This window comes from Clupea harengus, chromosome 21 (genome assembly GCF_900700415.2).
Source record: "Clupea harengus chromosome 21, Ch_v2.0.2, whole genome shotgun sequence".
NCBI lineage: Eukaryota > Metazoa > Chordata > Actinopteri > Clupeiformes > Clupeidae > Clupea > Clupea harengus.
This window is the reverse complement of record NC_045172.1, coordinates 8,999,249-9,025,223: the sequence shown is the minus strand read 5'-3', so window position 1 is coordinate 9,025,223 and position 25,975 is coordinate 8,999,249. Positions and strand designations below refer to the sequence as shown.

The 25,975-nt window shown below is 43.7% G+C and overlaps 3 protein-coding genes across 9 annotated transcripts; 2 read left to right on the top strand and 1 right to left on the bottom strand.

Annotated features, from left to right (window-relative positions):
• Position 1: 1 nt before the first annotated feature.
• Positions 2-13,842, top strand: LOC105896628 (protein FAM126B). 6 transcript variants are annotated; one of them, XM_042702888.1, is made up of 12 exons: positions 2-538; positions 2,939-3,047; positions 3,196-3,255; positions 3,511-3,615; positions 4,195-4,374; positions 4,595-4,675; positions 5,759-5,874; positions 8,187-8,282; positions 8,842-8,958; positions 9,715-9,802; positions 10,138-10,294; positions 12,325-13,842. In XM_042702888.1, exons 2-12 carry the CDS (start codon positions 3,045-3,047, stop codon positions 12,921-12,923), a joined length of 1,602 nt encoding a protein of 533 aa, XP_042558822.1. In that variant the 5' UTR covers positions 2-538; positions 2,939-3,044; the 3' UTR covers positions 12,924-13,842. The 6 variants fall into 6 exon arrangements, with proteins under 6 accessions (XP_042558822.1, XP_042558823.1, XP_031414561.1 ...); XM_042702889.1 differs by having other exon boundaries at positions 2,936-3,039; XM_031558701.2 differs by having other exon boundaries at positions 2,936-3,047; positions 10,138-10,288.
• A 907-nt stretch (positions 13,843-14,749) lies between these two features.
• On the top strand, positions 14,750-22,491 carry orc2 (origin recognition complex, subunit 2). The gene is made up of 17 exons (XM_031558703.2): positions 14,750-14,908; positions 15,249-15,366; positions 15,503-15,649; positions 15,768-15,857; positions 16,062-16,139; positions 16,432-16,463; positions 16,554-16,611; positions 16,831-17,042; positions 17,469-17,567; positions 18,270-18,379; positions 18,583-18,715; positions 19,025-19,121; positions 20,314-20,460; positions 20,605-20,776; positions 21,189-21,250; positions 21,508-21,626; positions 21,994-22,491. Exons 2-17 carry the CDS (start codon positions 15,270-15,272, stop codon positions 22,075-22,077), a joined length of 1,737 nt encoding a protein of 578 aa, XP_031414563.1. The 5' UTR covers positions 14,750-14,908; positions 15,249-15,269; the 3' UTR covers positions 22,078-22,491.
• cfap410 (cilia and flagella associated protein 410) lies at positions 22,478-25,520 on the bottom strand. 2 transcript variants are annotated; one of them, XM_031558706.1, is made up of 7 exons: positions 25,300-25,520; positions 24,762-24,780; positions 24,586-24,632; positions 24,193-24,422; positions 23,702-23,849; positions 23,518-23,545; positions 22,478-23,397 (listed from the first exon to the last, which is right to left on the bottom strand). In XM_031558706.1, exons 1-7 carry the CDS (start codon positions 25,386-25,388, stop codon positions 23,260-23,262), a joined length of 699 nt encoding a protein of 232 aa, XP_031414566.1. In that variant the 5' UTR covers positions 25,389-25,520; the 3' UTR covers positions 22,478-23,259. The 2 variants fall into 2 exon arrangements, with proteins under 2 accessions (XP_031414566.1, XP_012678888.1); XM_012823434.3 differs by having other exon boundaries at positions 23,518-23,611; positions 25,300-25,518.
• Positions 25,521-25,975: the final 455 nt, after the last annotated feature.

Sequence of the window (25,975 nt, the reverse complement as noted above, 5' to 3'; positions counted from 1 at the left end):
AACATTGCTGACAACACCCTTGTCTTTGGATATTAAAACGTCCTTGTGATCGAGTGGTTACGATAACAGGATGATGTGGGGGGGATACTATCGCTGTACCAAATTGCTGGTATTGCTAACCAGTGAGACAGCGCTTATGGGAGCTCGAGCTTCGTCGGGTCACCTGTTTACCTGACCAATTGAGTTCCTCTCACCGAGCTCTCGTCGTGACTATCCAATAGCGGCGCAGTGCGCACGGCAGCCAGGCAGCAAGTTGGCAGGAAGAGAGATGTCAACACTGAAAGGAGAGCTGTGAAATGACTTTATGTGGGCCTGGAGAGAGCTGCAATGTCTGTATAATTGCGTGAATCGTGCTTTAGAGGAATGCTTTGCTTGGCCGTGGCGATTGTCGTGGTATGGATAATATCGCTTAGAGCTGTCCGTACTGCTGTCCAAATTGTAGGTTCGTTCAAGGACTCCAGCGATAGCCGCAGGAATAGCTCGCTCACACCAGCGCTCTGTTAGCATTCCTGCAGCATTGGGAGGTCACATCGCACGGGTATGTATTATTGAGGAGAGATGATGTAATGATAAATATGTCATTACCTCGCAAAACATCTTGCGGACACCACATTTATACGTTTTGCCATTCACGATGCAGGCGAGCTGTATGAACAGACGTCGAAAGTCCTTTTTAGGATGATGTCAAACGATCTGCAGTTATTTTACTTAGTGTGATAGCTGTCATATGTGCACAGAAAGTCATGGAATGGGCAGTTATGCTTTTCCGATCACGCAAATACCAGATAGATTGGAATTTATTACCACTAGGTGTTTTGGTCTTCAACAGGAAGAATGCTGCACTATAAATTACCCAGCACACAGGTTATGACCCACAGGTTTGTGGCGACCACTTGTTTTGAACCTGTCAATGTTTATTACCTCATCAATGTTTTGCTCACTGTACTTCATTGATTTGTGGTGTGTTGGCTGAAGAGTGCTCTAATTGTCTTTCAAGACACCAAGTTTGAGATGTTGTTTACATGCTTTATTACATCAAGTAATTGTGGTGCCGAAATGTTGAATGAATTTTGTTGATATATTGCTTTGGTGTGTTATTTGCTTTAGTTATGAGCTTCCTTTTAAAAATATGCCTGTAAACAAGCTATACTATTTACACACCCACACACACACACAGCTATATACACACACCAATACACACTTATACAGTAATGGCGCTGAGCCTTTGGAAGGGAATACTCTCTTAGGCGACTGGAGCCTTGTGCCTGAAGGACACACACCCTCGCTGACACTCTGCCTGAGAAGCATTCTGATCCCTAAGCCTCCAACCTGTCCCTACCGCAGCCATCTAGCTCCCTCGCATGACTAGACAAGACAAGAGGATGGCCCAAGTGGCCGTGAAGTTGTCATGGGGAAGGCCAAGTGACCAGGCTCAATGGCTGATTGTTAGCTTGCCATGGTGGATGACCGCACACTCTCCTTTGACGCTTTTGCCTTCCTGTAGACCTCACCGAGAAGTAAATCATGATCTGTTGTTATCTCCAATTAGCCTGATCGTGACCCTGGCCAAGGACTTATATGTACAGTCAATCTATGCACTGACTATACTACAGATTATTGCAGACCTCTGACCCAACGCTCGTACGAGAGGATTCTGTGTAATAAGAGAGATTAATCAAATAAGTTGGTCGTTATTGAGTTAGCTCATTAGTTCTGCCTCATAGGCTCTGATGATGCATGAGCAAGCCTGGAAGCAATTGGCTCATCTATTTGCTGCTGTTTGTGTGTGCTCGTGTGTGAGAGACACACACACACAGACAGAGAGATGTAGTCATGCTTGAGTCTCCAGATGATCTTGGCCATTTGCTTCTTTCCACCACCCAGATTTTTTTTCCATGTTTATCGCCTCAGCGTCTTTCACCCTCCCTCTCTCTCTCTCTCTCTCTCTCTCGTGTGCGCACTCTCCCTGTCTCTCTCTCTCTTTCTTCCTCTGCCTGTCTCTGTCTGCTTCCCCTAAGCTCTTTTTAGCAAAATCTATTTTAAGCCCGGCTTGTAATGCCATGGTTGAGGTGCTGTATACACTTAATTATCTGGCACAGGAGTCGCTAAGCTTCTTACTGAATCGCAGGGGTGGATGTGTAGGCCCTCATGCTTGTCTGATCCAAAACATCAGAGAAATGTCTCGGGCAAATGTAGTGCATCTGTGACCGTGGTCTCTGTCAGGACCTGGCTTATCGAGTTAGAATGGCACTTATCTCATTTTCTCCCCTGTCAATCAGTCAAGACAATTGTTTTCATGGACCCGTGGCCCCCACTACATCACATGTCCAAGCGTGACCTTATGGTGATGTTGCAAGATTTGCGCGGCATATGTGTGTGTTCTCTGTGCCGTGCTCCGTACGCGCTGTGCGGCTTGTGAAAGAGTCGGTTATGTTTGAGGAGAAAAAAAAAAATTCAAATCTCATTGCTAAATCTCTTTCTGCTATCAACCGGTTGTGACTGGTTGGTCTTATCTGCTTGATACACACATAGACATACATGGAGCGCTAGGTGGTTGGTGGGTTGGTACAGCACCGTAAACAAAACACTCTTGAGCACACCATTCGCTGAGAGGAGGGTTTGGCCAGTGTCACAAGCACCTGGCTGGCCAGGCAAAGGCTTCTGGATCTGACGTGAAGCAACCACACTCACTCTCTCCCTCCCTCTCTCTGTCTGTCTCTCTCTCTCCCTCTGTCTTTGTCTATCTCCATCTCTCTCTCTCTCTCTCCCTCTTTCTCCCTCCCTATCTGTCTTTCTATATCTCCCTCTTTGTCTCTCTCTCCCCCTCTCACTCTACTTGCTCACACACACTGCACTAATCACGGTTGAAGGGCAGTTGTATAATCTGCAAGGGCCTGCACACGTCTCACTCCAGGACATCATTGTGTGCCACCAGTAGGTTTGCAGTAGTGGCTGTCAGCGGCTGACCCGTGTGAGACCGCAGCCATGGAAAAGCAGCCTTTTCTCCCAGTGGACAACTAAAGTCAACCACAGAGTGAGGTAAGATGGTAAGCCTAATGAGCACAGTTAAAAGAGTTCTGGTGTTCTGGAGTTCTGTTTACACACGTCAAATGTGTATGCTGATTTTGGTCTCTCTCTCTCTCTCTCCCTCTCTCTCTCTCTCTCCACTGGTTTGGTACCAAATGCTCTTGACAGGGGTGGAACATGCTCCAAACAGAGCGCGGTGTGGTGGCGGAATGGCTCTCCGAGTTCAAGGTGAGAACATGTATCTGCAAGGCATTGATGGTCTTCCACATCTGTACACACACACACACACACACACACACACACACACACACACAAGTTTTGCACACATTTGCTGCAGGGAGGCATTGTTCATTAGAACAGCTCTTCTGAATGGGTTTCACTCTATGTCCTTTCTTTTTTATCACCCCCCCCCCTCCCCTCTCTCTCTCTGTCTGTCTTTCTCTACCTTACTCATTCATTTTCTCTGTTTCTCTTGCTGAACAGGCATTACCTGATGTCCATATCCCCCGGTATGCTGGTAGTCTCCATCTGAAGAGAGCCCTGGTTCCAGCGCTCTACAGGGTGATCCAGGCTCACCCCAGCAGTGAGGTAATGCCTATTTCCCATTAGGCCACCATTTTCCTCAATGGGTTTTGCTGTCATGAGGAGTAAGGGTGCAGGAGGACTTTATTCTGATTTCATGGGTAAGCTGCCAAAACTAGAAGTCCCTTAGACACTCAGTATCTTGGGTCAATTGTCTTGATTAGCCAATCAAAACAACTCTTGGCTCAGTAATTGGAATTAAAAAGAGAAGTGTGCAGATTGCATAGCTATGCACTGAATGTGTGTAACTGTTTTAGGTAACTTTATGTAGGGATTGTGGTGTTTGTGAAGAGTTTTTTGTCTGATTATTCAACAAAATAAAACGACTTCGACTTCGACATTGCTACTTCTATCACAGTGCTGCATTCCACTAGTTTGTCTGTCTGTCTGTCCTTCATTTTGTTCGCATTTGCATGTAAACAACTTCTGTTCCTTGCCTCTCTCACTCTCTCCCTCCCCCTCTCTCTCTTTCCCTCTCTTTATTTCTCTCTCACTCTCTCCCTCCCTCTCTCTCTCTCTTTCCCTCTCTTTCTTTCTCTCTCTCACTCTTTCACACTCTCCCTACTCATTTTCTCTCTGCCATAGCTGTTGGCTCCGGTGTGTCACCAGTTGTTTGAGCTGTACCGCACCTCAGAGGACCGCCTGCGTCGCTTCACTTTGCAGTTCTTGCCAGAGCTCATTAGTGTGTACCTCTGCCATGCCACCAGCAGGGGGCGATACAACACGGGCTGCATCGAGGCACTGCTCCTGGGCATCTACAACCTGGTAGGGCACACAAAAGTGTGTGTGTGTGTGTGTGTGTGTGTGTGTGTGTGTGTGTGTGTGTGTGTGATCATGTGCCTGAGCTCTTTGTGTTGAGGGTGTGTATCTGCTTCTTTGCATGGGTGCGTGTGGCATATGGCTACGGGTGTCCAATTCTGTGTGTGTGTGCGTGTTAGGGGGGTGTAGTGGATTAATTATCTCTCCTCCTATCACCTCCCTGCAGGAGATTGTGGATAAAGAGGGTAACAGTAAGATCCTCTCCTTCACCATCCCCTCCCTTTCAAAGCCTTCCATTTACCATGAGGTGAGTCAGGACAGAGACCTTTCCGCCATTACAGTCTCTGCTGTACATTTTTAATGGTTGTTTTTTCAGTTGGTGAAGTTTAATCATTTATTTCACTGCCTAAGGTTGAAGTACGTTTAAAAAAGTGCGTCAGGCACAGATGACATGGCAGCTTTTTTTCACTTTTAAGGTTTTAGTCAGGGCAGTGACGCCATATATGGCAAGGGAACAAAGATTTGCACTGCCTCTAGTGTTCACTTCAATTACCAATTTCATTCTCTTGGGAGAACATCTCTTGGCAAAAAAATAGGCTAAGTCAAGCTTGACCAATAAAGAGAAAACACCTAGTAGGCTGATGATATTGTATTTCCACCCCTAATTTAGATTAGAAAATCTTTGCCTGTGTGAGGAACAGAGATCAAGGTTATCTCCAGCATCATATGATATAAGATCCGTGTGGCTCTTATTTCCTGGGTTCATGTCTAAATGCCCCACACCATGAAGTGCATTCTACAATGCTTGGTTTCTGTCCAAGACAACCACGGCAGAAAATAACAGCGAAGCCTTCTTAAATAGATCCAATTCTGTTAGCCATTGATGTCTAGAAGCAGGAAGCTGAGCCTGGGCTTCCACAATGAGCTCCTCATAAGAGCCATCACTGAGCCGCTATTTAATGAACGAGAGGAAAGCAAACAGGCTGGCTGAATGAGCTGAATCAAATCACAAGAGCAGCTGCTTGATCTCATCCCAGACGCAGCAGATATGATACGGCAATTTCCTCCAGTTAGGTTCCCAGACACTGCAGCAACTGACTCTGGATCAGCGCTGGCTCGGATCTGGTGTGCAGTCAGATCCAGATTAAGCTGCCAGCTAGGTTTGATGCGCAACTTGACTTCAGTTGTATTTCAGAAGTGTAGTCGTTAAATTACGTTACATTTTTACTGAAGCCCGATTAGTTTGCCTTCATAAATATAAAAGGCATTTGGCATTGCCACGAGTGCCAGATACTTCCTGGACAGATTCTTTAATGTTGTTCTTGACTTGAGAATTTTCCAGAATGTTTCTGGAAAAACTGACTTTTGATTTGGCTCCGACTCCCCTCAGCCATCCAGCCTGGGCTCCATGGCTCTGACTGAGGGAGCTCTGTGTCAGCATGACCTGCTCAGGGTGGTCTACAGCGGCCTCCACCCCCAAAGAGAGACCTTCACCTCCCAGAACAGGTACAGATTTACTGCTATCAACGCATGTATGCTGTTCTCTTTCTGGAGATATACACGCTCCTGTAGATTTCAGTGGTAGACAGTGGCATCCCACACAACCCTCAAACTGACAAAAATCATGACAAGGTACATTCAAATCCAATCACCAATTATTAATGTATTGATCATTTAGTTGTATATGAAAAACAATACCTCACCACCGGTTACCGACCATAAGTTCAAAACCTTAGTCTCTCTTTGGATGTGCATTTGAGTTTAGATTGTGATCATGATTAAATGTTACAATATTGTCATAAAAACTGAACTAAGTTCAAATCTGCATGAGATAGTTCTTTATGACGTTGACTGAGGGGACAGGTTGGACCAGGATCACACTGGACTACCCTGCTGTGGCAGACATGAATTTAGAGCAGTGATTTATTTTGCACAACGGGATGTATTGCTTAAGGGGATTTTCAAAGAGACAATTCTGTTCTGTTCTGTTCTGTCAGTTGTTTTTCTCTATTTGTCAATCACTGTTTTTAGAAATACATTTTAGAAAGAAAATTGGTTCAGTTCCCCTTGAAATTTTGCTTCAGTGTCCTGAACGTGGTCACATGTGTTGGGAGACGAGTGTAGAGAGGAATAATAGTATGTTCTGCACGCGGTGTGCTTCACTTTGACAACTGGTCTCTCTGGATTATGAATGGATGCATTTTTAGAAGGAGCACAGCACAGACTCTTGTTTGTTTGTGTGTGTGTGTGTGTGTGTGTGTGTGTGTGTGTGTGTGTGTGTGTGTGTGTGTGTGTGTGTGTGTGTGTGTGTGTGTGTGTGTGTGTGTGTGTGTGTGTGTGTGTGTGTGTGTGTGTGTGTGTGTGTGTGTGTGTGTTTGTTCAGCCCTCTGTAAAAATAGAACAGACGCTGTGTGGGAGCCTCAGCTGAGCCCTTTTTTTGTTGTTTTCTTAGGTTGTTATGTTTTGTTACTGCAATGCATTTGTGCTTGTGGTGTAGCTCTGTGGATTACTGTCTGAGTTTTAATTTAATTAATTTACTTGTTTATTTGATTGATGTTTATTGGGATAGAGCACATTAACGGACATCAGTTTAAAATAAAAAATATAAACATGCTGGAGTTAGCAAGAAGCAATATACATCCATAATCCCTAGGCAGGTAACAACATAAAAAAAACAGTAGAAGTAGCAAAAACAAATATACAAGTAGAAGAAGGATGGAATACTTATACACAAGTTCGGTTGAAAGTGGTCAAAGTTATGGTTTGCCATGGGCCATTGTTTGAGAGGGGTCTTGGTGGGATAGGTGGGATATGTAGGGCACTCCCTTATTGTAATCGGTAGGCCACGCCAACATTTACATCCCTTTACTGACAGTACAGCTTGTCCAACATTTAAAACATTTTATTAAAAAATGTATTACAAAACCTTTATGGCTTTCTTGAAAAGTGACCAGTGACCAGTTAGTGAAACAGTACTCTATATGTGAAAAAAATCATAGGGTGTAAAAACATGCTGACAGCATTCGCTGTTACAAATGGCCTGATTTGCTTGTATTTGACAGCTCTTTCACATGACTTAAAGGTTAATGTGGAGTCCAGTGTGACCCCAAGATTCACAATCACAATATCAGGATCCTCCCCTCTCATAAGAATGTGTCATCTTTACTGGTTGTTTTGTGAACATCATGCACAGCTTTTTTGGAGTATTGAAATGGAGACATGATTTACTGTGCCAGGTCTGATCATGGGTCATTACAGATGTCAAAGTCAAGTAGACCTCTTTGATATTTTTAGCATGTGTAGAAATTACTGCATCATCTGCATACATCTGAATATTGACATGCATCAGGTAGGTAATTCATATATAGTGTGAATAAAATTGTATAGAACCTTCAGCCTTGTGGGACCCCCACAGGTACAGTCAAGGTAAGGAGATTTGGTGCCATCAGCGCAAACACATTGCCTTCTATTGGATGAATAGGAATTCATCTACAGGATAGCTTCTTCAGAAAATATCAGATAATCAAATACCCTCTTTAAATCCAGAAAGACCGCACCATCATGAGATCTCTTATCCAAGAAGCATTTAGCCTTTTCTAAAAAGAGACAGTTCGCCATTTCTGCAGAATAGTGGGCATGGAACCCAAATGGCATCGGATCCAGAAGGGCTGTGGCCTTTATTTAGATGTTTAGTCAATAGCTTTGCTACCCACTTCTCAGCAACCTTAGATATAGCCAGGAGGATGCTGATTACCTCCATTTTAAAAACAGGCTGTGTATGATGAAGTTCTAGTTCTAGGTGCTGGTTCTCTTTGCAGGTTTGAGGTGCTGTGCCATCTCATGCTGTGCTACAACTCGGCCGTGGTCTTCATGCCAGCCTCCTCCCACCAATCAGCTTGCATGATGAGCTCGAGGTAAGAGGCCACACATGCCTACTGTGGGTATCAGATCTGCTAAAGTACCTTATCTGCAATGGGACATTCCGCTTCTTTATTGGTCAGAACTTATTTGGTGGCCGTTTATTTGCTAGCGTTTTACAAAGGTAGGCAATTATGAATATCGATTAATACATTACCTATTGCGAAATGTATAATATCCCCCATTTTTTACCTTTTAAATAGATGCATTATGCATACAGAAAAGCATCACTCTAAAGAGCTCCTCTGTAGTAGGTCTTGAAGTAGTAGAAGGGTACTTTTAACCATATGGTCAAAGCCCAAAGATAGAACACTTAGTCCTAATGCCTTCAAGAACTGCTTGTTGTGTGTTCAATTTGAAGAGGAAATTTTTTTCCCCACATCTCCCCATCTGTCTATTTCTGATATTCCTCTGTTTTATCTGTGTGTGGGTTGAGCCTCATATGTATTTCATCCCCCAAACAAGCAGAACACTCACGTCAAATCCTATTAAGTCAAATGGATTGATGCCAGCCTTCTGATCTAATCACTCCTGTGCTCTGAATTTGATTGGCAGGCTGTGTGTGTGCGGCTATCCCCGGCAGCAGCTGAAGGCTTGGAGGGAGCCATGTCAACGCGTGCGGCTGGATCAAGAATTCATGGTGCAGATGCTGACTGCTGTGTACCATGCCATGTGAGTAGCCTGCTGTTACACGCCCTGTCCTTAAGGGGGCGACTGTTTTCATTCAGGAAGAGATGGAGAGAGAGTGTGAGAGAATTTTTAGCATGTGCATTGATTAAAATGGGTGAAATCTCCATGTAGTAAATAAGTCAGGACTAAGTCATCGACTTAATCGATGTGTGAATAATTTAGTGGATAGGCAGGACATTAAGGGCTCATGCATTATTCTGTCCTGAACTGAGAACAGTTTGCTGTAGTCTTCCAGTATCATTATGCAAACCAGTATAGTCCATTCATATGTGTGGCCCTCTGTGACCTTTGAAATTTTAATTTTGTGCCCAGGAAATGTACAGTCTCCTTCTTATGCACCAGTTGATGTGACAGGTTTGCATCAACCAGATTGTAGCTTTGAAAATGTGCAACATTTGTAAAGTTGTATTCTGCTGATTCAGTTCATTAATGTATGCAGACAAATAATTAAATGTATTTTCATTTCATGTATACTTAATATAAGTACTTTTTTCACAAGATTATCTACAGACACCTTTATGCCCTTCTAAAGTTTTACATTTGTAACATTCTTAAAACTGTTGGCCAGACTTCATGATCATGCTAATTGTACCGCTAATATTGTTCTCAGCTCTCCTCCACAAGGTTAATTCTATAGTCTCTATCCTAGTGAAATTAGTGCATGCTGTCTACAGTGTGATTATTTGCTTCCAGACCACTAGTCATGAAGTCTCTCTGGCTCTGTGTTGCCCCCTGCAGTTATAATGGTGAATGGGACCTGGGAAACGAGGCCCTGCTCGACATTATGTACCGATCCCAGCTGGAGCTCTACGCCAGACCTCTACTGGTAGGACTACAGTGCTCTCATTCCTCTTCAGATGCCTCCTGACTGAATTTGTTCCTCGTTTCTGTATTATTAATTGTGTAGTACTACAGTATTTGGTAAGCCTTTTGATGTCGTGTCATTTTCATTTTTTCCTCAAATGATATTCTGGTTACTGATTATTAGAGACTGAAATATCTGCTATGAATAACACCTTTGATTAGTTAGCATGCTTTGAATCAGCATTTCTGCTGTTTGACTACGCACACTTAAACAAATATGACTGCCTGTCAATTTACAAAACCCCTTTTTTTTCTTCTTCTTCTTCTCTCCTCTTCCTGACCTCTGACCTTTTGTAGCTGTCTAACTCGATGAAGCGTTCGTTGCCACTTCAGCCTCCAGACGGTTCCCGGAAGCTTCTGCCGGTGGAAGTTACCCCCACAGGGAGGCGTATCTCTCACACGGCCGTGACGGCGGCCTCCATTCGCCGACTCCGATGGAAGAGAGAGGGTACGGGTACGGGAGTCCCTCCTTTATTCAACAATCACCAGCTGAGGAAGCCCTCAGATATGCAGTTGTAGTTGTCTGTTTAAGTTGGCTGTAGCAGTGCGAAATAGGTATATTTCTGCTTGAGCTTTTCTTTGTATTTGCACGTGAACTTTGCATTCTTTACAAACATTGTATTGCTTTATTAGAGCCAAAGTAGATGTTGGCATTTCCATAACTGAGCACATTCTGAAAGTCTGTTCCACAAAATTGAAGTATTTTCTCATTTTATAGTGCTTCATTGTCAGATTTCACTGACATTTGAGCTCTGTCCCACATTACAGAGTGCCCCATGGTTACATGGACATCTACATAAACACTGAGTCATGGCTTATATGCCAGTATCACCAAAAATAGAGTTGGAAAAAGTTCGTGCTCAGAAAGTGGAAAATCCTTCCATATTTGTCCCTGTCATATTTCATACCCCTGCAATGTTGTCACAAAGGACTGGTTGAGAGGGGGACCTGTGCCCTCTGAATTTGAATGAAACAAAATTGCTTTACCTACTAGCGTCTTTGTCTCTCTAACCATTATTTGTAAGTGAACAATCGGATGATTGATGCTCAAACTAGTCTTACTTCAAATCTCTTTCTCTCCGAACGTCCTTTTTGCCGTCCCGCCGACATCTCTTTGCACTGCCGTTAGCTCGTGACGTGTTTAGAAAAGCTTTGAGGATTGATGTTGATGTAAAATCAGTCACCAGACATTTTATCGTGTCAATGAAACACTTCCTAGTGGAGCTGCATTCTCTAAAGCTTTGTTGTAATATGACATCATGAAATGATAGTTAATAATACAGCAAAGCTTCTGAGAAGAAGAGCCCAGGCCTCCAGCTCTGAAGTGTGCTGGTGAACACAGTATAGATGATTGGTTATAGAGGTTGTATCAGAACCCACTTCAGGCTTTGGGGGGCTTTGCCATCAGTGCGTGTGCTCACTGTCTCACCCCCTCCACCCCCACCTCCTCCAGATGGCTTTGACTACTCGAGCGATGTTGATTTGAGCGTCTTCCTGAACCCCAAGCAAGCGGCTCCCGCTCGGGAGCCCCCAGGCAGAGCAGCGGCGCCGCGCGTGCGCTCAAAGTACACCATCCACCTCACGCTGCGCGAGGGTAGGCAGTAGAGCAGGCCTCTGGAAAACAATGTGGCTCGGTGTCAACTCCTTGGTCCTTCCCCCCCCCCCCCATAGATGTAGATTCTGGGTTGGGACATATTCACCTCGGGGGTGGAAGGTGAGATGGATTGTCCCTCCCCAGCTTGAGCTGCTGTTCTAGATCTGCCCCCTTCCCCAGACGCAAACAGATCTGGAAGGAGATACACTGTAGGCTTTTTTCTCACATGGTAATTCTCCTGAGGATATTAGCTTTTTCCACGTGGTCTTCCCTTGTGCACTGTCCATTCTTCAGCGGTTTCATTTATCCATTAGGTTATTTATATGGGTGTTATGTTTGAAAATGAAATCAGACAAATTTTCGTGCCGTCCAATGAACCTGGCAAGTGATTATCATCATATGGCTATCTGGATGTTTAGTGTCCTATATGTGCCTGTATGATCTCTTGATTTTCAGGTGTTGAGTAAATGAAACATTGCTGGTTTTGGAAGTTTGAACATACTCAGTTAATGCGCTTGTGCAATGAATAATGAGCATACGTTTCATTTGTTTGGCCTCCTTCAGTGTTTCTCTTAACTGGTGTTGTAGCTTTGTGGCCCTGTAAATGTCTAGTTGTTCTAGAAAAGATCTGTGGTCCCCCACATTGAGGATGAGGTGTCTCGTGTTTCTTCCAGTCCATTACTCTGTAAAACCTCTCCCTGCTTAGGTCCTCTCTCGCTTCTTTTCCCATTCTCTCGTTTTCACTTCCCTCTGTTTCTCTGAACTCTCTATCTGGCCTTCTCTACCCCTAACTTGATCCAATCTCCCAACCCTCTCTCTCTCCATCTATCTAAATTATCTATCTCTCTATCTATTTATCCATCTGTATTTCTTTCTCTCTCTGTCTGTAGATGCAGATGGTGTGAGCGGTGGTGAAGACTCCTTTGACCCAGACGAAGGTTTCTCCTCAGGGGCGTCAAGCAGCAGCCAGCCCAGCGTGAAGAAGGACGCAGCGGGTGCCACTCCTCGCCCGTCCCGGGAGCGCGAGGGCCCCACTGGGAGGCTGCGCGACCTGGCTGCTGACACCAGGGCGGCGCTACGCCGCCTCCACCAGCGGCACCAGTCCCCTCCTCCTCTGGCCCTGGCCCCCATCCTCCACTCACCTCGCACCCCGGAACCCAGCCCTCCACAGCAGTACCTGGACCCCCGTTATGTACCCGCTTTTGGGTTGCCGCTCATCCGGACTGCCAGCACCTCATCCAGCAAATCGCTGGACTGCGGGGGCTTCAACGGCTCAACGGGCCCCAGCGCGTCCCTGGGGAGCCTGAGCGCGGCCGACCGCCCCCACTGCCTGTCGGCCATCAGTCTGCAGGAGGACAGGCTGAGCGGGGGGACCAGGAGCCAGGGCCGACGCTCCCCAGGGAGCCCCTTCTCCTCTGCAAGCCCCCTCTCAAAAGAGTCCCGGTCCCGGTCCTCGAGCTTCAACATGCAAATCATATCACAAGTGTAGTGGAGCTAAGGACATTGTGGGGACTCTGTGTTTGGGTGTTTGTTTGTTTGTGTGTGTGTGTGTGTTTGCGTGGGTTTGTGTGTGTGTCTGCGTGTGTTTGTGTGTGTGTGTGTGTGTGTGGCTGTGCGTTCCTGTGTGTATGGACAGGTGCATGTATAATAGCATGTATCACTGTGATCTCTGCTTGTGGTACGTGTGTGTGTTTGTAATTGTATGTGTGAGTGCTTGTGTGCATAAGTACATTGTATGAGTGTGTGTATCTGCGTTCTCTGTGCATGTGAATCAGCATGTTTTGCCATGTTGCGTACAGTCTACGCTATTGGCTAACACAATTATGCATCAGCTTACTTGTGGAGAAAATGTTTTTGCTCAATGTCACCCACTTGTGGACCTTGTGAATGTGCACCTGGAATGAAATGATCTTTTTTGTGCCATAATATCATGGTGTTCGGCGTGCTGTTACTACACCTGCTGTCATTGCTCCTGTCTGGACAATCAGTTGGAAGAGCGACAATCACGTCAGCCGAGTGACAGGGTTTGAACAGGGAGTGGTTGCTACTGTATAGAAATCCAAAGAGTTTGTGTTCTTCTGCTGATTGCATATAAGCAAAGCTGCTTCCAGAACCACGGATAGAGCTCATACTTGTTGCCTGTGCTCTTGATGTACTATAGATTAATGTGAACAGTCAGTCACACTGTTCGAATGAGAGCGTGCAAGATAAATACTTTGTGATGTATACATGTTCTTTCTCACTGATGCTGTACATTGGAACAAATTTATATTTTAAAGTGTGTACATTTGTGTAAATGATTATTGTACAATAGAAGGACAGAGAAATAAAAAAAGTCTATCTATATTGCCTGTACAGAGATGACATATCTATTATTGTTGAATAAATATTGTGCTGTTAATGGAAAACGCTGCTTCGGTTTCAATACGGTCAGAGACAAATTCATGGATCACAGGCTCCTGGGCCTTTGAATACCGCAGTGCCCCCATCCTACTGGGATCAAGAGGTTCTGTGGACTCCCACTGTAATACTTTCGACAGCGTCGAATGTTGTTATTGAGGCCACAGCCCCTAGGTAAAAATTTAAATCTTGAAAATGTAAATACTTAAAGCAGAGGAACACCTTAAGGAAGGGATCTTCAAACCATTGGGCCCCTTGACTTGGGGCCTGAGAATCAGCTCTACACACAAAAAACATTCCTGAAGACACTACAAAAATCTACATTTACAGAGATTATTTTATCATAGTTTAATCATACACATTACATTAGGTACACAAAAGTAAACTGCCAAGTATCGTTTAACATCACAATCACCTGCGCTAATGAGTACAGTAAACTGACTTATTTTTGCGCTGGGCAAGTAGCTAGCTAGCTAAAAATATGTTATCCAAACTTTGCAATGTAGAGTGACGTCAAATTAACTTCTCGCTGCTTTCAAAAACCACCCACTCGTGGGATCTTCCGAGTTTGAGAAGCGTTCGGGTTATGGTCATGCATATGGGTATAGTATTTAGCACAGTTTGCAATACGACTAACAAAATATTAAAAACAGACATTAGAAGACAGATACATACAAAACACATAAAACAAGCAGTAATACTCGCCTAATGAAAAAAAGAATTCAAGAAACAATATTAGGTAGCCTACCAATTAATACAATAACATGTCAATCTCCCTCAGACTTTATCACACTCCAACTCGTCCCCACTTCCCAGCTGCTAATGAACGCACCACTAGCCTAGGTTCTCTCGGGAAGTGCATTTTTTTGAGTGAGTCTTTTTTGATTGGGTGAACACAATACGGTAACATGTTTTTCTACCACGTGATCTATAACTTTCACCAGTGGCGCGGAATAGTCTCATGGTGTGGAAGTAGGTTGCTAGCTAGCAAGCTACCAACAAATGGATGCACATGATACGTGAAGATTATTGCAGTCACTCTGTAACTTTCCTTACTGACAGTTGTTTAATCTTGTAAGTAGAAAACTGGAAGTCACACGGGATTCGCGCTTGTGCGTGAACATAATTCTTGTAGGTTAAAAGTTTCTTAGCTGCAAAGTTAGCTTGCTAATGAGATGGCTGTCAGCACGTCCGAAACGATAGCTAACCACAGCAGCTGATATTTCATTTACCCTCCGTACACTAACGTAAAGTTGAAGATGTGGCCGCGAATTGCGTTGTGTTAAATTGCCTGGTAGTTGCTAAGGCTTATGCGAGTTGATCGTTTACTACTACAAGTTTTCTCCCCCACTTAGCAGACTGGACCATTAAGCTGACAGTCGCCTTCTAATCTGTCAATGTGATTTGGTCACAGGTAACTTTATAACTGCAAACCATGAGTCCACTGAAACGACCTGCTGATTCTTCCACCCTCGAAGTACGTTTCATTGGAGATGGCGATGTGTTGAACCACATAGTTGAAAAGCATGAAGGTAGGTTCCCTGACAAGGGGTTGTATTGCAGACATGAATGGCTTTAGAAAGTGGTTTGAGCAGATGTATATGCTGTTATATATATAGGCTGTTCAGACCAAAAGCCTAATGTGTACTTATTTCCTCCACGAACCAGGTCAGAAGGCAGGACCGTCCTCAGTGCAAACTTTGGTGACCCTGAAAGGATCCCAGAAGAAGCTCACTGAACTGGATGATGAAGAGGAAGAGGATGATGACTTTAATCAGCAGGACTATGTTGATGCCCTAGGCACTTTGACCGAAGGTACAGAGCAGAAAATAACATCTTGCCATGAACACCCCAAGGTAGCTTCAGGTTCAAATTAATCTCAGTGTGACTGAGACACATACATACAACATACAACTATTTGTATGTGTTGCAGAGGGGGCTGAGAATGGAGCGGCAGGCACAGCCGGCGCTAACGTCTTCTCTTTTCAAACACTCAAACGCAAGAACAAGATGGCACAGCTGGGTAAGAGTAAATCATAGTTATTCCCTTTTTTAGCCTGCACTTAAACTGAGATTGTCTCATATACGTTGTCAGTGATGTGCCACTATTTATTGTGTCATGCGTTGCATGTGTGTGGATGCTGATGTGTAGTGTATCATGTGGGATTGTCACCATTCTGCTTAACCTCGGCACAGCTGAGTCTCACCCCTACTGTTTGTTTGGTAGCGTCTGAGTTGGCTCAGACGCCAGCGAAGAGTGTAAACTTCAGCGTGTCCGAGTCTCCGGAGAAGACCCCCGGCAAGCGTGAGTGTTTGTACTGTTCCTCTCACAAACACTCTATTGACTATAGACTCCACTGAATGGTAGAGATGAACATATGGATCGCAGCTTTGGTTGGTTTGGTTTGCACAGCAGCATGGTGTATTCATAGTGCAGTGGAAACTACATCTGGTTTGAAGGAAGAATTGTGTAATGCCTTTAATGTAGTTGATGTACTATAAGTGGGCTAATCAGGAGGAAGGGTTCAGATGGAGGCAAGTTATCTTGCAGGAGACATCTACTCAACCCTCACCTTCAGCTTGTGTTTTTTCTCTAGGGTCTATCAATCAAAACAAGACTCCGCAAAAGGTATGACATTTCTGTTCAGCTGTTTGTTTATATATTTTATTGCTGTGGTCATAATGTAATGTAACTTTTTTTATTTCTTCCTTCCTGAAGGGGAAGAAGGTGCAGTTTGTCTCAACTACTCCCCATAGGTTGAGAAAGAGATTATCAGGTGAGTTGGTCTGTCTGGGAAAATGTGTGGTCATGTAGAATATTAAATACTGAAGCAGCCTAAAACAATGTATCTAAAACAAATAACATATCTATCCATTATCTTTTTTGTATACATGGATTATAAACACAAAATGTAAAACTAATGCAAACACACCAAAGTGTTCTGTTGCCATGCATCATTGAATCCCCTATTAAATGATCATTCTGGGTTGCTCAGCTCCCAACCTGAAGTCAGAGAGCGACAGTGATTACTCTGCATCCAACTCCGAAGATGACGAAGAGGGCAAGGAAGAGGAAGACACTGGAGGAGAGAAGAACGGCATGGCTGAGGTCCAACCTAAAACTCCAAGCAAGGCTGTCCCAGCAGTTGCTGTTGCTGCCGCCGCTCTCTACAAGACCCCCGCTAAGAAGAGCAAGAAGGCACCAGAGGTGAGTGATGTATCAATGTATCGGTGAAATGTATCTCGCTACAGGGATGCCTAGTTCATACCCTGGATTGTATACTTAAAGCGAAATGTACAAAAAAATTAAAAACTTGTACAGATGCCTGAAGTTTTTGCCCTGCTAATGTGCCTAGCTGGCCTCTTAAAGTTGACTGAAGTATGACTTCATTCTGCTAGTTGGACATGGTGTTACTGTTGCCTATGGTGCATTTATTTATTCCCTTGTGACTTCTGCACATCAGCAAAACAGAACTTGAAGCCCAGTAGTTTGAACGTTGTGCAAAGAGAATGAACATTTCTGATGTCCCTGTATGTTGTTCCTATAACCTGATTAGTCTGTTTATTTTACGTCTGTACTATTCCTACTTAAGCCTTTCACTCACTCACCTGTCCAATGGTGTGTCCCTCACAGCCTAATCTGGTGGAAGAGTATTTTGAGGCCCACAGCAGCTCCAAGGTCCTGACGTCAGACCGCACCCTTGAGAGACTTCAGACCCCTAAACTGGACCGGGTCAGTGCAACTAATTAGTGAATATAATATGCTTGTTTTATTGTTTTTATTTTGTTTTAATTTTTATTATTATTATTATTATTATTCATTTATGATGTTGGCCTTTATCAAACTGGATGGATGTGACATTAGCATGATGTCAGAGGAAGATTGGAATAAGGACAGAAATATTGCTGTCCTGCAAACAGACAAGATTTTGTACTCAACTTTTTTTGTCTCTGAATGCCTCAATCGGTCATCTTCTGGTCAAATGATGTTTTTCGAAACAAAGTTCGAGAGGATGATTGACAGCTGTCAGTCACCCCACTTCCACATTCTTGGAGATTTAAACCCGCCTTAGTGTGCTCTGGCATTGCAAAGCATCCCGCTTCCCCCCATTCTCCTCACATTACCCCTTATCCATAGGGGGTGTCAGTGGACATCGTACACACGCTCTCTCCACTATAGGTATCCCACACCGACGGCCTACTGCTAAGCCAAAAATGCATGTTATCAGCGTTCTAAATCAAGCATTCGGATGAACGAACTAGTGTAACTTTGGTGAAGCTACATGGGAAACTGATTTTTGCTCTCAGCCCAAGATTTCATTACTTGCAGCTGAAGCCCCATGACTTAAAATCAGATTAGATTAAAAATAGATTAATATCTCATCTTTAACATCTTTTGAGTTCTGGGGTTTTCATGCTGTTGGTGGTGTTGCAGGACACACTGCTGAGGCTACTGGATGGGAAGCCCTCCTGTTACAACACGGAAATCGAGCAGCTTAACCAAGCCCACGACAAGCACTTCAGCAAGTGGATGTTACAGTTACAGTTGAGTAGCTGTGTGTGTGTGTGTGTGTGTGTGTGTGTGTGTGTGTGTTTTGAGTGGGTAATGTGTTATACTTTCTTTTGACCATTGATCTACGCCTTTTTTCATAATATGTATGCTAGTTAGTAGGGAGGTCACTATTGTCTTATCTACAGGATATGAATTCACTGTGCGTGTGTGTGGATGTGTGTGCGCGCTTTCTCAGACTGGGCTTTAACATGTTGCTGTATGGCCTCGGCTCGAAGAAGTTTCTGCTGGAGAAGTTCCGCACCTCCATGTTGTCCGACTCAGTCCATTTGGTGGTTAATGGCTTCTTTCCCAGCATCACCCTCAAATCAGTGAGTCTGCCCTTCATCTTCACCTCAAAACTCTGCTTTTGCACTTAAAGTACTAGAAGTGCCCGAGTCAAAGTTTACTTTCCCAAGTATACCTTCAGCTCAAACAGGAAATCATGAGGGCTTCTGTATTTCTATACAATGCACTTTTCTGATGTCATATTTATTATATCTTCCATTCTGAAAAGGTATTCTGCTCCCAGAGTGTAGAGACTCTGATCATTTTTCTTTATTATGAAGAGTGCTAGTGATGTTTGTTGCAATAGTGTTGTTTAGAGACGTATTAGAAGGTTTGGTTCTTGTCTATGGTAGATCCTGAATGCCATCACCGGTGAAATTCTTGAGCATGAAGGCAGTTTCCGCACCCCAATGGACCAGATAGACTTCATTGGGAAAACCTTGAGAGAGGGTGACCATTTATTTTTCATTGTCCTGTATTCGTGAGCTTTCGCAGTGAGTACATTTATATAGTTACGATAGATACTAAACTCCTCAAAAAAAGTTCGGAAACGTTATTTCGGTCTATTATTCCTCCCTTTTAATAATATCAATTGGTATTGTATTTTATATCGTTGGAAAGCCTGATTAGTCACCTTTACAACGAGGTACAACTTGTAAGGATCGTGCATTCGTGGAATGAGCAACACAGCTAACCGCGTGGGTAGCGCCCCAAAAAATGTTGCCAAAATCCCCTGCAATATTCTTCTGTTGGTATTCACTCTCGTTTTGAGTTGCTTGGTGGATTGGATGATTACACTCTCCCACAGTAATAAGGAAAAAACAACACATTGGCCATTTTTACACTTTATTCATTTTACACTGTCAGGGACCTCAGTAGCGTGTGGAAGATCCATACGCAGCCACAACAGCTTGGCACCTCCTCCTCATGCTGGTCACCAGCCTGGTCACACACTGCTGTGGGATGGCATCCCATTCCTCAACCAGGATTTGTCGCAAGTTGCGTTGGTCACTCCGGCACGTAGAGCACGCCCAAGCTGATCCCACAAGTGTTCAATGGGGTTGAGGTCAGTACTCACGGCAGGCCATTCCATCCTCTCCACTCAAATTCTGGAGGTACTCTGTGATGATCCTGCCTCTGTGGGGGCGAGCGTTGTCATCCTGGAGGATGGAGTTAGGTCCCAGATTCTGGAGATATGGGATCGCCACTGGCTCCAGAACCTCATTCCGATATCTCACTGAATACCAACAGAAGAATATTGCAGGGGATTTTGGCACATTTTTTTAGGCCGCTACCCACACGGTTAGCTGTGTTGCTTATTCCACGAATGCACAGTCCTTACAAGTTGTACCTCGTTGTAAAGGTGACTAATCAGGCTTTCCAACGATATAAAAAAACAATAAAAAATTGGTATTATTAAAGGGGAGGAATAATCGACCGAAATAACATTTCCGAACTTTTTTTGAGGAGTTTATATATACAGACTACATATAGGGCATTTTTCTTGCTGAATGCATTAACTCATGCCAAATGTATTGCATTTAAGTTGTTATTTTACATCTATTCAATATATGCTTTTTTTAAGTTATTATACAACCAGTAGGTCTCTTTTCTTAGACCTTTGTTTTGAACCTTTTTCCAGACCCAGACACCCAGGTCTACCTGATCATCCACAACATAGATGGCCCCATGCTGCGTGCTGAGAAGACCCAGCAGGCACTGGGGCAGCTGGCCTCCGTTCCCAACATGCACCTGTTAGCCTCCATAGACCACATCAACGCCCCGCTCGGTATGTCCTCACATTCTAGTACCCTATGGGACAAACAGAAGTAAAGATGCATATGATTGAAATTGTAACGGAGGGATTATTTATGGGGGTGTGTGTGTGTGTGTGTGTGTGTGTGTGTGTGGTGTGCGTGTGTGTGTGTTGCAGTATGGGACCAGTCTAAGATGAGTCTGTTTAACTGGCTGTGGTACGAGACCACTACCTATCTGCCCTACACCGAGGAGACGTCCTATGAGAACTCACTGCTGGTGCAGCAGACCGGAGCTCTCGCCCTCAGCTCCCTCACACACGTGCTGCGCAGTCTCACGCCTAACGCCAGGTACACACACACACACACACACACATACATTTAGAACTATATAGAGTGGCACACTGCTCACACAGATAAATACACAGATTAACACAGACATGTGTGAATAATCTGAAAACAAACGAAAATGAGCACACAATCTACTATACATGTGTATACAATAGCACATTATGAACACATTTTTTAGGACCCTAATCATCTGCATTGAACTGTGACTGTATCATTAATACGATATAAATGAGATTGTTACATTCTGAAGGGGTTGCATTACCCCCCAAAAAAAGAATTGCTAATTGTAATAGTTTTTAATAGTATTTAATACATTTTCATAGCCACAAAAGAATCTTTCTAGTACTCGTTCCAGTTTGTTACAACTATGTGTGTCCCTCCCTGCTCACCGTCTCCTGCCTCTGACTCACAGAGGGATCTTCAGGCTGCTGGCCGAGTTTCAGCTGGAGAACAAAGACAACCCCTCATACACAGGCAAGTCACCCTCCCACTCCCACTCCCCCAGTCCAGCCTCACATTCCCAATCTGGAGGCTGGCCTCCCACTGCCCATCTGACACACACCAAATTAAATCTGGCTTCTGGATTCGCCAGTTGGCATAATGTGTGTTGTTCTGTCCATCTTTAAAAACTGTAAAAACTAAAAAGAGGTTTGTATGGACCCAGATGGTACAAAGGCTGCACAAACTGGTGTAGCGTACGCCTCATTGGGAATGACTCTCTCTGTCCGCAGGGTTGTCTTTCCAGGACTTCTATCAGCGTTGTCGTGAGGCTTTCCTTGTGAATAGTGACATCACTCTCCGAACACAGCTGACTGAATTCAGGGATCACAAGCTCATTCGCACCAAGAAGGTGAGGAGTTATGACTGTAACAGAGGTCCTTCTGTTGAGCTCAACTTGGTTGATAACTGTGATGACAAATCAGGTGCTTTGGGAAATGATTGACAGCATTTTGTGAAACTGCTGGCTGACAGTATCTCTGATGTATGCTCCCTAACATCATTTTGGTTGTCTCTTCAGAATCATCTAAATTGTCATGTTTTTGTTTTATGGTGATTTATTTAGATTCTTGTATCATTTCTTGTGAATATAAAGCAATCCAAACAAATTAGTGGTCAGTTAGGGAATTTGTGTGTTTTCAGAGTACTCTGCTGTTCAAATTTGTGAATTGGGCCTTGGTCAGTGTAACCTCACAGTGTGACCTTTTGTGCATCTCCAGGGGCCTGATGGTGTGGAGTACCTGCTTATCCCCGTGGATATAGGAACTCTGACCGACTTCCTGGAGAAGGATGAGGTGGACTGAGCGATTGGACGGCTGTTTCCGAGACCTGAGCACTTATGGGGGCACCCCCTTATGGACTTGGTTGTGGTCAGACCAGGGCTAGCCAGGAAACTGGGTCAACAGAAAGCACCATGGGATGAGCCTACTCCTTACTTTCACAAAGATGCTCTTTCCTTTTGCAAAGACACCGACTGCAGGACCGGTGTCACAACTTGAACAGTAACCAGCACTTGAGTTAATAACGAACCTCCATGCCATCTGTCTGAGATGAATGATACTGAATGTTGTACTTTTACAAACCATCAACGACAGCTGATACTACAGCTTTTACTGCATATGAATTAATGGACGTTGTTGAACCATGAACTGGGGGAAAGGGAAAAAAACGTAACTTTTGTACTTGTATCATTAAAACAATCACTTTTGCATCTCAAATCCTGTTTATTTACAAGACATAGAAAAATATGTTGCATTTCTGAGAAAATGAACTTAAAGAAGCCAGAAAAGACTGAGAACTTGCTGAAAAACGAAACAGTCCCAAAACTCATTTGAAGCAATGAAATTTCATTCTGAAGGCAAATTTAATCCATGCAAGTAAATCCTGCCCATCCATCCTGCTCTTTTAATAATTGATGGTTTAATTTTCTATTAAATCTCGGTACGTCCATTTTGAGCATTTCAAAAACCAGGATCAGAAAATCTAAAGCACATGAAAGGTGTAAAGGCGGGGAATGTTTGCAATGAACTACTGGTGCTTGTGAACACTGCACTGATCCACAACTACTAATCACTTCCCTCTGTGCTGACATGCTGAAAAGGGATCAATATACTTAAACAGAAATGGCGATGTGTTCACTTACAGTGGTAGGCAGCTTGGTCATTCACTACAAATACAATAACTGCACTCCACAATATAGGCATGCTTTTGAAAATGCTCTTATGGTGAGTAAGTACTACTGTAAGCGTAATAACGTGCCATATGTATCTGATATGATCTATGAAATTTTAAATAATGTATTCAAATGCCACACATTAATGTAAGCTAAGACTGGTTATTACAGTACTCCAGTAAATGTAGTGCATTTTGTCTGCCTTCAGTCGTGCATTGTCTGGGATATCTGCTCAAATTCCCATAGATGGCATCACAGAATCTGTACGGGGGGGGGACCCTATTGATTATGACTGGACTGACATGGTGGCTTGTTATGTCTGGACGAGGAGGCTTTTCTCTTTGTGTCGACTGCGGGATCGTAATTTGTGCTCAGTGGCACCCTGAACGATCTTAAGCTCTTCAGAGTTGAGGTCTTTCAATAGCAGAAGCACCGCTTCAAGTGCATGGCTCTACAGAGAGAAAGGAGAGACCCTGGATGTTAAGACACCACACTTAAAAAAAAAAAAGCATTGCAGTAACATTATGACTAACTCTTGAAGGGATTTAAAGTTAATTTGTCTGCAACTCACCCTTTTTCTTGGGGTTGCTCCAGATTCCCTTGGGGAAGAGGATGAGAATTTATCTCGGGGTAATGGCTTCATGCCTAGCTGCGCCCTGATTGTACTAACACATGCAGCCAAAGAAATAGCCATTAGCAGAAAACTCATACAACATCTAGCTAAAGCAGGTTTCTTAAAACAAGCGTTCACATACTTTGTCTCCATCATGCTGAAATTCAGGGGGTCATTCTCGGAGTCTGCTTCCGTCATTCCATTGGTGGATTCTGCAGAGGGCGGGCCTGGAGGTGTGCCTATCTCCTCCCCATCCTCAAGAGCCTGGGCCAGCTCCTCCTCTGTCACCACTGTCCCAGGAGTGTAAGCATGGTGAACACACAACATTGACCCTCTTTCCTTACACATTTGTAACTTTAATTTGCATAAGTGAATCAAGCATCTCTTCCAAACATCAGCGTATCCATTCATGTAATTTTTTTTTTACATATGCATGGAAATTAGCCATGCATATGTATATATGTAAAAAAAAATTACATGCAAAAATAACATGTTTGTTGCCATTAGCAGTTCAAAATCAATAGATCCTTGCATCTCCATTATTTATGACATGAAAACGTAATGCTTACTGACTACAAAATTAGTTTGAATAATGATTGGCTAGTCAACTTGTCAATCCCCATTCAGTCTCACCTTCGTTGTCTAGTTTGTGTAAGCCCGTCAAGTTCCGTAATATAGTGAGGCGGTACTTGGTTGGGTCCGCATCACAGCACGGGTTCTCAGCCAGCCACAGAACCCTCAGCCGTGCTAAGTGCTTCAGGTGGCACAGCTCAGAGAGGTTCTGGATGTCATTCCGTCGCAAATAGAGCTCTGTCAGGTTCTGACAGCTAGATATGTGCTCCAGTGAGGAGATTTTGTTGGCACTAAAGTGAAAGAAACCGCCAGTTAAATGTCAAAGAATACTGGTCTGTGGGACTTTTTTTAACTAGTGGACTAGTTTAATTAGTGGACACTGACAAAAATGTATATTATAGGCTTGTTGATGTTTGTTCTTTCTTTACTGCACCTGCACATTTCTGGACCTACCTCAGGGTCAGCACCTCAATATTGGGCATCTCAGAGAAAATGGAGATCTGTAGTGAAGAAATGACACCTTTAAATTGGGTCTCTCAGCATGAAATAAATGAATACGTGTTTCATGATCTCATACAGATCATGATCATCAACAAACAGTTACAGAATATGATCAAAAATGCACTTACGTCAGTCAGGTTACACCCCCTAGTTAAACAGAAAAATGACAAATGATGTCAAGTGAAATGTCCCTTGATCATTTCTCCATACATAAATGCACAAAATGCACTAAAATTCAGATAGGAGGGCCTGAACACTTCCATCTAAATCGCATCCATATCACTTAGTTTGTAAGTAACCGCTTTTATGTGTTAATTAAATCGTTAAATCGTCTCTTAAGTAAAAGTCTCTTAAGGTTTGAAAAGCAAACAAGATTAAATGTTGCAAACACGTCTGCACAGAAGATCTTCCCAAATGTTCAGCTAATACGCATCAACTTGACGTTAAGCCCGTTAGCCTTGGTAAATATGCCATACATACTGTATCTCGTCAGTGACAACGCGGATATGTTATAGCCTTGCGAGTAAAGGACACCAGTCTTATCTTACCTGAGCATACATTTTGCGTTCCAGACTAACTAGGGATAGCAGAGGAGTAAAGCATCCTGATATGTTCTTACTAGTGTTAGCTAACGTTGGATACCACACCTGGATATGGGCAACTTACCAGCAGTTTAACTTCTTGACACTTTCAAGGTCCGACGCTTTAGCTCTCGCAAGTACGAGCTTGCGGGTTAATTTAACTTCTCCTGGCATTACGGTAACACTTCAGGTGTACTCTCTAAGACATAAATGACCCCAAACAAGCATAATATACAAACATACAAGGCGCATCCATTACTAGCAGGACGGAAGGCGGATCTTTGTTTACTGCAACTGCGCATGCGATGCATCCCAACGCGTCTTTAGCAACCTGCTAGCAACCATGCTATACTTCAACGTCATTTGTAAATCCGAACACGTCCACCAGATGGCGACGTTTTCATTAATCCTTGCCTAGGAAACCCCTCTTACCCATTTTCATATATGCTCTTACCCCCCATTTTATGATTTAGGTCCTCTGATAGGTGCATTGTATTGGCTTAGAAGTGGTGTAGTTAGTGTTTATGTTGATTTCAGCCATCTTAATTAGCATTTAACCTATCCTAAACCCTTGAGGAAGCAAACACCTAGACTGAACTGCAGAGGGCCTGACAATTTGAATCATTTTGAGGCCCACTTGGTAACTGCCTATCAATTGGCTACTGCTGTGGAAGACACAGATAAGAGCTGCAATTTTCTGTTTGTCCTCTAGTCATGTCAGTATCTACTATGGTGGCATACGCTTCATCTGTTGATAGGCC

Coding starts and splice junctions, on each gene's coding strand:
- LOC105896628 (XM_042702888.1), top strand. Junction 4,375..4,594: donor TCCTGGGCATCTACAACCTG/GTAGGGCACACA, acceptor ACCTCCCTGCAG/GAGATTGTGGATAAAGAGGG. Junction 9,803..10,137: donor TCTACGCCAGACCTCTACTG/GTAGGACTACAG, acceptor GACCTTTTGTAG/CTGTCTAACTCGATGAAGCG.
- orc2 (XM_031558703.2), top strand. CDS start 15,270: ATGAGTCCACTGAAACGACCTGCTGATTCTTCCACCCTCGAAGTACGT. Junction 15,367..15,502: donor CATAGTTGAAAAGCATGAAG/GTAGGTTCCCTG, acceptor TCCACGAACCAG/GTCAGAAGGCAGGACCGTCC. Junction 20,777..21,188: donor AGTCTCACGCCTAACGCCAG/GTACACACACAC, acceptor TCTGACTCACAG/AGGGATCTTCAGGCTGCTGG.
- cfap410 (XM_012823434.3), bottom strand. CDS start 25,388: ATGCCAGGAGAAGTTAAATTAACCCGCAAGCTCGTACTTGCGAGAGCT. Junction 23,850..24,192: donor ACACAAACTAGACAACGAAG/GTGAGACTGAAT, acceptor CTCCTGGGACAG/TGGTGACAGAGGAGGAGCTG. Junction 23,398..23,517: donor GAGCAACCCCAAGAAAAAGG/GTGAGTTGCAGA, acceptor TTCTCTCTGTAG/AGCCATGCACTTGAAGCGGT.